This window comes from Podarcis tiliguerta, assembly GCF_965153285.1.
Source record: "Podarcis tiliguerta genome assembly, chromosome: 17".
NCBI lineage: Eukaryota > Metazoa > Chordata > Lepidosauria > Squamata > Lacertidae > Podarcis > Podarcis tiliguerta.
Window position 1 is genome coordinate 7,625,104 of NC_139550.1, and position 10,692 is coordinate 7,635,795.

Below are 10,692 nucleotides of genomic sequence, written 5' to 3' on the forward strand. Positions count from 1 at the left end.
GAATCTAAATATATTCAATAGTGCTATTACAAGTGTATAGTTTCACTTATAGCCCAAATAATTTTTCAACAGGCATCTACCCTCTAGAACAGTGATGGCCAAACTTGGCCCTCCAGTTGTTTTGGGACAACAACTCCCATCATCCCTAGCTAACAGGACCTCTGGTCAGGGATGATGGGAATTGTAGTCCCCAAACAGCTGGAGGGCCAAGTTTGGCCATCACTGCTCTAGAATTACACAATTAACTTCAACATTCAGCCTTTTTTTTTAAAAAAAAAAAATATTCCAGCATTATTAGGTGCAAGCAACTTGTAATCTGCAGCCATCACTGGTAGCTAAGCAAACCTGGGGTTTGTCACATCCTGCCTCAATCTGTAAAAACACAAGCACAAAACATATCTATATGGAGAGACCACAATACAGTCATACCTCGGGTTACAGATGCTTCGGGTTGCGCGTTTTTGGGTTGTGCACTATGCCGAACCCTGAAGTACCGGAACAGGTTACTTCCGGGTTTTGACATTCACGCATGCGCAAAAGCACAAAATTGCACTTTGCGCATGCACAGAAGCACCGAATCGCAACCCATGCATGCGCAGACGCGGCGCTGCGGGTTGCGAACGTGCCTCCCGCACAGATCACGTTCGCAACCCGAGCGTCCACTGTATATATCTGGGTGTGGTGTGTTTGGCTTGGTGGGTCATTGGCCTGATATATTCAGTAGTGGTTAAAATCGCCATTGCATTTTATAGCCCCCAAGAGTCTCATACACTTTCTCTGTGGCCAGATATTATTAACAGGCTACAGTGGTGCCCCGCAAGACGAATGCTTCGCAAGACGGAAAACCCGCTAGACGAAAGGGTTTTCCGTTTTGGAGGTGCTTCGCAGGACGAATTTGCTATGGGCTTGCTTTGCAAGACGAAAATGTCTTGCGATTCCTGGGGGTTTTTCCCCCCTCCCAGCCTTTTTCCCAAGCCCCTAAGCCGCTTAACAGCTGTTCGCTAAGCCGCTGAACAGCTGATCTAAGCCGCTTATCAGCTGATCTAAGCCGCTAATAGCCTTTTAGCAGCTAATCCGCTAATCCCTTAAGCCTTTAATAGCCGCTAATAGCCTTTTAGCAGCTAATCCGCTAATCCCTTAAGCCTTTAATAGCCGCTAATAGCCTTTTAGCAGCTAATCCGCTAATCCCTTAAGCCTTTAATAGCCGCTAATAGCCACTAATAGCGCTAATCCGCTAATGGGCTTGCTTCGCAAGACGAAAAAAACCGCAAGACGAAGAGACTCGCGGAACGGATTCTTTTCGTCTTGCGAGGCACCACTATATTTAGGGTGCTAAGATGGCAACCCTGTGTCAAGTTATCTTCCCTTTCCTAATCCCAAGCAAAGTATAGCGAAGCAAACCAGAAATTGCCAAAGAACTATTTCTGTTGCTAAATAACTATTTCTCTTTCTGGGGAAATGTATTTTCAGCTATAAAGTTTTGATGACCAGGCTTCATGTAGCTCTTCTGATTGCTGTCTTTCTTGTTTCCTCAGGAGAGTATAAGTGACCAGCGGTCTTTGCCTCTTACTGTGGTTGGCACACATCTATCCCAAGCCTTGAAAGCTGGCTACCCAGTCAATTTACAACGTGCCGGTCTCACTCCTGAGATACAAGAGATGATCACGAAAGTCATCCAGAACCCTCCCATCAACTCAGGTGAAAAGTTCAGCCAAGCACTGCAGCCTCTAATAAATGATATTCTTGAGATATGGACAAAACATGAGAGCTTCAGTACCATGGCCCATTCCTGGGCAAAGATAAGCCTAATTAATTGTGATATGAATAGGGCACCTCATAGTGAAACTGCCAGTGTTTTATCAAAACACGTAGAGTTTAAACTGGAAAAAAGAAAATGGTCCCATCTGCACAACTTTGCAAAGATGTAGAGAAGATAATAGCTTTTGTTTTCATTGGTGTTTCTGAGATGAATTTGTGAACGCTTATTAAGATAACCTATATTTATGAGGTTCTGGCTTTTCAGAATTGGGGTTGGCATGTGCAAAAATGATTGGAAATCCCCATTATTCTATATTGTTTTATCCAAAGTTCAACTTTCCCTGGACCTTAAAAAAAAAAAAGTAATTTGCCTGCACTGTATATAGAGGTTTTTTTTTTTTGGTTGTATCCAACTAAATTTTACCATTGACATTGGTGGACCTAAGTTAGTCACGTCCATTAATTTTCATGGGAGGAATGGGACTCAATACAGTGGTGCCTCGCAAGACGAAATTAATTCGTTCTGCGAGTCTCTTCGTCTAGCGGTTTTTTCGTCTTGCGAAGCAACTCGATTAGCGGCTTAGCAGATTAGCGCTATTAGCGGCTATTAAAGGCTTAAGGGATTAGCGGATTAGCTGCTAAAAGGCTATTAGCGGTTTAGCGGCTTGGAAAAAGGGGGTGGGGAGCGAAAAAAAATCTCAAGACTTGCAAGACATTTTCGTCTTGCAAAGCAAGCCCGTAGGGAAATTCGTGCTGTGAAGCACATCGAAAAACGGAAAACCCTTTCATCTAGCGGGTTTTCCGTCTTGCGAGGCATTCGTCTTGCGGGGCACCACTGTAGTTGAAACCTGCTGATGGGACTCATTCATTGCATCCTATCCAACAGATCTTTTCTGAGTATGGCAGGCTTTGTATGCAAACCTAAATATGATTTTGTGGAAATTTGAGCAGTTCTTCACAGTGGGTTTTTTTCTCTTACCAAATAATAATTATTGCATTGATGTTTTCCCCCTTTCTAAGATGTAACACAAATGAAAGCCATTAGAACGCTAGTCCCTGCAGATATTGAACTGTATCTTATAAGAATGACCATTGCACTGCTGAAGAAAGGGTACAGAAGTCGGCAGCTGGGACAGCAGGACGATTCAGAAAAGCAAGGAGCAACAGGAGAACCTTCATGTCTACAGATGACAGCAGCCTCACAGAAGGATGGGGAGAAAATTACATGGATTAAAACAAAGGTTTGTAAACAAAGTTATACAAAGAAAGAGAGAAAGACACTGTCAAACTACCGTATTTTTTGCTCTGTAAGACTCACTTTTTCCCTCCTAAAAATTAAGGGGAAATGTGTGTGCATCTTATGGAGCGAATGCAGGCTGCGCAGCTATCACAGAAGCCAGAAGAGCAAGAGGGATCGCTGCTTTCGCTGCGCAGCGATCCCTCTTGCTGTTCTGGCTTCTGGGATTCAGAATTTTTTTTTTCTTGTTTTCCTCCTCCAAAAACTAGGTGCGTCTTATGGTCTTATAGAGCGAAAAATACGGTAATTATGCAAGAAAGAAACAAAAAGTGGTTTGGCGTCAGTGGTCTTTTGATTTATATCCATTGTCCCTTTGCATTCAACTGCACTTGCAGTTGTTTCATTGCCTAGCAATGGACAAATCTGTTAATTTCAGTTCTGTTTCCCCATATTTTTGCAGCAATATGGGATGCTGCATGGCCTGGTGGGATGTTGCCCCTGGCTGCGGGGCAACTCCTGACGCTTTGCAGCCTGGCAGGAAGTCGCCCTGGGCCATGTGGCATTTCCTGATGCTGCATGGACCAATACGGCCTTGCGGGTGAATATCACAATGAGAGGAGGCCTGGCTGGCCTCTCTCAATGTAACAGTCATGCACGCAATGCGCAATGCATGTGTTGTTACACACACTGCATGGGTTACGTCAGGCCCCACCCCCCAGTGCCGAGCACAACTCTGTGCCTGTGTCAGTCACAGTGGCCTTTGCAGGACACAGTAAGCCAAACCATGGCTTAGCAAGACCTCCCCCCCCCCCGCAAACTTGTAGTAAGGAGGGAGAAAGCATAAGCACGGGCCTGGGTCTGGTCAACATGCTTGTTGTTGTTGTTTAGTCGTGTCCGACTCTTCGTGACCCCATGGACCAGAGCACGCCATGCGCTCCTGTCTTCCGCTGCCTCCCGCAGGTTGGTCAAACTCATGCTGGTAGCTTCGAGAACACTGTCCCACCATCTCGTCCTCTGTCGTCTGCTTCTCCTTGTGCCCTCCATCTTTCCCAACATCAGGGTCTTTTCCAGGGAGTCTTCTCTTCTCATGAGGTGGCCAAAGTATTGGAGCCTCAGCTTCAGGATCTGTCCTTCCAGTGAGCACTCAGGGCTGATTTCCTTCAGAATGGAGAGGTTTGGTCCATGGGACTCTCAAGAGTCTCCTCCAGCACCATAATTCAAAAGCATCAATTCTTCGGCGATCAGCCTTCTTTATGGTCCAGCTCTCACTTCCATACATCACTACTGGGAAAACCATAGCTTTAACTCACCTTTGTTGGCAAGGTGATGTCTCTGCTTTTTAAGATGTTGTCTAGGTTTGTCATTGCTTTTCTCACAAGCAGCAGGCGTCTTTTAATTTCGTGGCTGCTGTCACCGTCTGCAGTGATCATGGAGCCCAAGAAAGTATAACCTCTCACTGCTTCCATTTCTTCCCCTTCTATTTGCCAGGAGGTGATGGGATTAGTGGCCATGTACAGCTTTGAAAGCCAAACCAGCTCCTTGAAGCTCCCTTAGTTATTGGGTAATATGTTCACAGCAGTCAATCCCAGTTGTCTGGCTCCTGCATCTTGGAGGAAAAGTAGTTTCTGGACACTTTATACAGACAGTCCCGTGTACATGATGTAACTAGAAGATGAGCACTTGTGGCCAGGTCCAGGGGCATAGCATGGGGGGGGGGCGTTAGGGGGGCTGTGGCGCTGGGCGCCCAGTTTTTGAAGGGGCACGAACTAGGTGCCTCCACGCAGGTGATGGTTCGATCCAGTGCTCCTCTGCCCGCCAAGGACTGTATTGTCCGGCCAGGCTGCCCCTTGCACAGGTGGGCAGGCAGCTCAGCACATTGCTCTGGTGGGGGTGGGGCCACTCTGGTGGCATTGGCTGGGCTGGCACCCCAACACCTGGGACACATGCCACCCCGTCCACTGCACATGTGTGCCCCCTTTCCGGCGGGCGCCCTGGGATGTCGGCAGCTGACACTATGTCACTGGCTAGGTCATCTCACTCCAAGAAGGAGCACAGAGGCCACCCTGAGCTGAAGCTAGTACAGGCATAGGCAAACTCGGCCCTCCAGATGTTTTGCGACTACAACTCCCATCATCCCTAGCTAACAGGACCAGTGGTCAGGGATGATGGGAGTTGTAGTCCGAAAAAATCTGGAGAACCAAGTTTGCCTGTGATTGAGCTAGTACGAGGCATTGAGAGCTACTGATGCCCTCAAGCTGTGTGGTGGCCCTGCCGCTACCGGGTTCTTAAAGGGGAGCACTGCCTGCTCTGGATTGCCAGACTTGTTCACCAGCAACTCTGGTGGTTCACTTGGTTAGCCCTCACCCAAGCCCATCACTAACTTCCAAGTACAGTGGCACCTTGGGTTACAAAGGCTTCGGGTTACAGACGCTTCAGGTTACAGACTCCACTAACCCAGAAATAGTGCTTCAGGTTAAGAACTTTGCTTCAGGATGAGAACAGAAATCGTGCTCCGGCGGCGTGGCAGCAGCAGGAGGCTCCATTATCTAAAGTGGTGCTTCAGGTTAAGTACAGTTTCAGGTTAAGTACGGACCTCCGGAACGAATTAAGTACTTAACCTGAGGTACCACTGTATTGTTATATATATCAAATAGTTTGCGGTTTCATTCAAGTATATGACTGTACCAACTCTATTTTCCCACAGCTCTGATAATACACACAGTATGAACTGTGTCTATCACGTTGGCCAATGCATTTTAGGAAAAGAGGAAAGACAACAGAAGTTGAAAGTGGGGGTGGGTAGAACCTCATTATGGTTTACGTTGAAGCTCACCTTTTTCTGCCCTAATTTGCATCTGCTTCGAAGTACTCATGTTCACCAGTTTTTCGTAAATGAGAAGGCTAGCCTACAACATAGTACCTCAGGTTAACAGTTTCAAGTTAAGAACGGACCTCCAGAACAAATTAAGTTCTTAACCTGAGGTACCACTGCACTTCTTCAGGGTATCCACTGCTTCACAAGGGTCTGAAGTAAAGGGGGGGGGGGACAGACTAATTGCCACCTGAGCTCTTGGAAAGGAAAATGTAATAATACTGTTTTCTTTTAGAAGCATGGCTCCACAGCGGCACCTAGTGGGAGCAAGGGAGAACTCCAGACGAAAAGGGTACTTTGTACCATGGGGTGGGACAGGAGGGTTCATGCATGCAAGTCAGGGTTGCATGAGCTTGGATAGTTCAGTTGGTTAGAGCGTGGTGCTGATAACACCAAGGTTGCAGGTTCAATTCCCGTATGGGACAGCAGCATATTCCTGCATTCCAGACTAGATGATTCTCAGAGTCCTTCCCAGTTTGATGATTCTATGATGGGAGGACATGGAGGTTGATGGTAAAATCAGTGCAAAGCAGAGCTGCCGAATGGGATAGAGAAGTTGCTTTGGAAATAAGGTTGGAAATGTGAAAGACAGAGGGAAGGAATTTGCTGACAGAATATATGATCTGGAATACAGGGAAGGGAGGTCTGGGGAGGTCACAGAAATAAGTTAATGCCAAGAATATAATGAGGATAAAAAATGTTTTTATTATTTGTTTTTGTTCTTCCATATTTTTTGCTGTTTTGTATTTGTGTGTCATTGTATTTTTTCATTTTTGTTGTGCTGTGGTTTATTTTTTATTTTTGTCGCTTTATATTTGTTGTAAAACTTAATAAAAATGATTAAAATTTAAAAAAAGGAAATGTGAAAATAGGATTGAGATGGTGAATGCATTGCACTGAGGAACCAATTTGGGTCAAAATTATGACGCAAAGGGACTGGAATGATCAGTTTCAAGGATTTCCTCTTCTTTTTGATGAGAAGCTATTTTGCACTTTTTATCTAGTACATTTTAACAACAATTAAATTATAGCAGTGTATTGATACACTTCTTGGTTTTTTTCAAGGAACTTACAGATTCTTCGTTTTGGGTAATCACCTCTGACATTATAATTTTGTATGGGATAGAATTCCAGGAAACCTAAGTACCCATAAAAAACCCCCATGTAATAAAATCCTACTATTCTTTATGTGTCTGTTAACTGTTTTGGAATCCAACTGGGGTACAGTGCGCGCGCACACACATCGCCCCGGGTTGATTTAATTTTATTTTTGTATTTTCTTTTCTCTCTCTTTTGGTTTCCCCTTTGATTCTTGTGTTCCATCCATGAATATATTTTCCTTGCGTAGAACAGCTTTCCCACAGGATTTGGTTGTCGGCTTTCTTTTCGGCAACTAATTGTTTTAGCATAGTTGAAGAAAGTGGAAAGCATTACAGTGTACGTGGGGCTCATTGTTTAATGATAAGATGAAGCACAGGCGATGCAGGTTTTTGCTCCTTAAAAGCAATATCCAATCTTTCAGTAAACTCTGAACAAATTACCAAATGAACCGTAGGAAGTGTTATGTGCACAACATTATACTGTGACTGATTTTCATGTTAAATCATTTTCTATTTCGGTGTTTTCGTTCGGTAGCCAATGGAATGTTCGTCATGGTTTCCTTTTTCTTTCAAAGGCAAAAAGCAATAATGAAGAGCAAATTCTTGGCGCTAAACCAAATGTCCAGAGCCATCAAAGCGCTATCAGATTGGCCTCATGGAATCAGACTTCACTCAATGCTGAGGAAGAAGATCTATTTACTGATTCCCAGTCACAGGTAATGTGGTCAACATATCATATTTACATTTGTAACTACTGTGGTAAGAATTTACTTCTGCACCACATGTTCTTACCCAGGTGAGGGAACACCTTTAAATAAATTACAGAACCAAAAGAGTAACAAAAATCTCAGTGTCCTGTAGAGACCTGGTTTATTAAAACCGCACAAGGAATTGCTTGTCACCTCTCCTCCTTCCCTGTGTAGCCCCTAAAGCTTAGCATCTTGTCTCCCACCCTGTTGAATGGGTTTGTGGGTATAGCCTACAGCAATCTAGGAAGGCCGTACAGTGGTGCCCCGCAAGACGAATGCATCGCAAGACGGAAAACCCGCTAGACGAAAGGGTTTTCCGTTTTGGAGGTGCTTCGCAGGACGAATTTGCTATGGGCTTGCTTCGCAAGACGAAAATGTCTTGTGATTCCTGGGGTTTTTTTCCCCGCTCCCCACCCCCTTTTTCTAAGGCACTAAGCTGCTAATAGCCTTTTAGCAGCTAATCTGCTAATCCCTTAAGCCTTTAATAGCCGCTAATAGCGCTAATCCGCTAATGGGCTTGCTTCGCAAGATGAAAAAACCGCTAGACGAAGAGACTCACGGAACGGATTCTTTTTGTCTTGCGAGGCACCACTGTATTTCCCAAATTCTCTTTTAGCCAAATTCCTGGCTTTCCCCTGCCCTCAGGAGCTCGGAATTCAAAGTTCCACCATTCCCTCTCACACAAAGGTGGAAGTGAGGAACCCAAACAAATGCAGAATCCCAAACCATAGCTGAAATCATCGTCGTCTTTATTAATTAATTAAATTTGTATATCACCCTTCACCCAAAGATCCCAGGGCAGTTCACAACAGAAAAATACAAAATGCCAATACAGAATAAATAATAAAACAAAAACAAACCAATAACCCCTCTCCCCCAAACACATTTAAAAAGCCATAGAATGTTAATCAGCTGAACACCTGGTGGAAGAGAAATGTTTACGCCTGGTGCCTAAAGATATGTAATGAAGGCACCAGGCAAGCCTCCCTGGGGAGAGCATTCCACAAATATGGAGCCACTGCAGAAAAGGCCTGTTCTTGTGTTGCCACCCTCCAGACCTCTCACAGAGGACGCACACAAAGAAGGGCCTCAGATGTTGATTGCAGGGTCAATGCACATGGGGAGAGGTAGCCCTTAATCATGCATAGATTTGATTGGGTTTCTGGAGAAAGTAGTGATGTAAAAATTGTGACATTTGATTGAAAATTAGATATTAAATATATAGATTTTGTTCTAACTGTCCCAATATTATTTGCATTTAACCTTTTAGATCAGGGGTCAGCAACCTAAGGCCTATGGGCCACAAGCAGCCCTTGGGGGTCGTTTAACCAGCCCATGGACCCCCGCCGCCTGCTTGGTTGGCTCCCGTGCGCCACGCTAAACTGGCACGGAGCAGAGTGAGGACCGCCTTCTGTGACGCTGGCCAGCTTCCCATTGGCTGCAGGAAGCTCCTGCAGCCAATGGGAAGCTGGGCACGCCTCCTCTGCGCCGGAAAGAGCGCCGGAAATAACGTTTGCACATGCGTGCATGTGTATGTGCGCGTGCACACACTCCGGCCCACCGTGGCGTCTGCAGGACCGTGAACCGGCCCAAGCCACAAAAACTTTGCCAACCCGTTTTAGATCGAAAGCATTAGGCATGATTTTTGTGTGCCTGCATTTTGTGACTCTCATTGGCTGCATTCCATCTCCTTATCTGACCTCAGAGACGCACAAATGACATGGCCAGCCAGAATATTTTGCTATGTCTGTTTTGATTTAGCATTGGGATGTTAATCCAGCATTTGTCCTTGAAGCTCTTTGACATGTTTTCGGAACTGGAAAGTAAGATAGGAGACTGAAATGTCAACAGCCCCTAGCGAAGGGCTGCCTGCCAAGGTAACAGAGGTTAAAGTGCAAAACCAAAAGTTGTGGGACACTCCAAGGAACCTGATAGAAGTGTGGAGTAATGTCTCTTTATATCCACTTCAACAGGCAGGCTGGTAGGAACACAGGCAGCTGACAGTATGTGTAAATAGCGGTATGCAATAGTGAGGGGAAATGTGTTTGATTTCTTCTTTTCTTTTCTAGACATTGTCTCAGCCTTCAAAGAGGAAGTTACCAGGATGGATTGGGACTTCAGGAGAAACTGTTCCTCGTAAAACTCCCAAGAAATCTAAGGCTGGAGGAAGCAAAGGGCTCTTTGGTTGAACATGGAGATATCATAAAACTAGATATAAAAACTGGACCAAAATTTTATACTTCATTCACTTTTCTTCATTCAGTCTGACTCAGTGAGGCATTTATGAACACCTCTTTTTCAAAATACAGAACACTTAGAGGAAAAACTCTGTTCATTTTTTACCACACAAACCTATGACTGGATGGCCTTAAAATTAGCCCCAATTATTGAGTTAGTTCATATGCTGAGCTTACCAGGTTCTGAACCTTGAGGTGAAGAAGAAAACAGCAGTGGATTAAATCAGATTATACAGTGTTGCAAGGCTTGCACCTCTGTGTACCACTGAATATTGGCATACTGAAAAGTTTCCGTAACTTTGGGGGAAAGAACAGAGTACACTTCGAAGAACAGTTGAAGCCTGGGAACAGTGAATGTAGCACCTGTCTTCTCTAGTTGCCCTGTTAGCAATATCAGTAGGATTATTCCTGCATAAAATGGGCAACCCCACATTTTTTATTTTTGTGACCATTTCTTTAAGGAAGGCAAAAAATGTAACCCAACAGCAGGATATTGTGGTGCATAACTAAGTGGTTGTCAGATTACTTAACCATTAAGAATATTGTTAAATTGTTAATATATTATTTTCTATAATGTCCACTATTTTTGGCACTTTCTTATAAATAAAACTTGTTTTTCATTTACAAGTTATTCTGTTTTGTCCAGTTGTGAAGGTTGATGGCGAGAAGTAGACAGAAGTTTAAAAAATATTTTTAAAATCCATGCTGAAGAATTACAGTGGTACCTCGGGTTACATAT

At 44.5% G+C, this 10,692-nt stretch overlaps 1 protein-coding gene across 1 annotated transcript in view; it reads left to right on the plus strand.

Moving 5' to 3' along the window:
* WRN (WRN RecQ like helicase) overlaps positions 1 to 10,575 on the plus strand; it is a 62,143-nt gene extending 51,568 nt beyond the window's left edge. The window contains exons 32-35 of the mRNA XM_083419441.1: positions 1,536 to 1,698; positions 2,779 to 2,999; positions 7,543 to 7,683; positions 9,786 to 10,575. Of these exons, the coding sequence (XP_083275567.1) occupies positions 1,536 to 1,698; positions 2,779 to 2,999; positions 7,543 to 7,683; positions 9,786 to 9,905 (645 nt within the window). The 3' untranslated portion in view covers positions 9,906 to 10,575. The remainder of the gene's footprint in view (positions 1 to 1,535; positions 1,699 to 2,778; positions 3,000 to 7,542; positions 7,684 to 9,785) is intronic.
* The last annotated feature ends 117 nt before the right edge of the window (positions 10,576 to 10,692 follow it).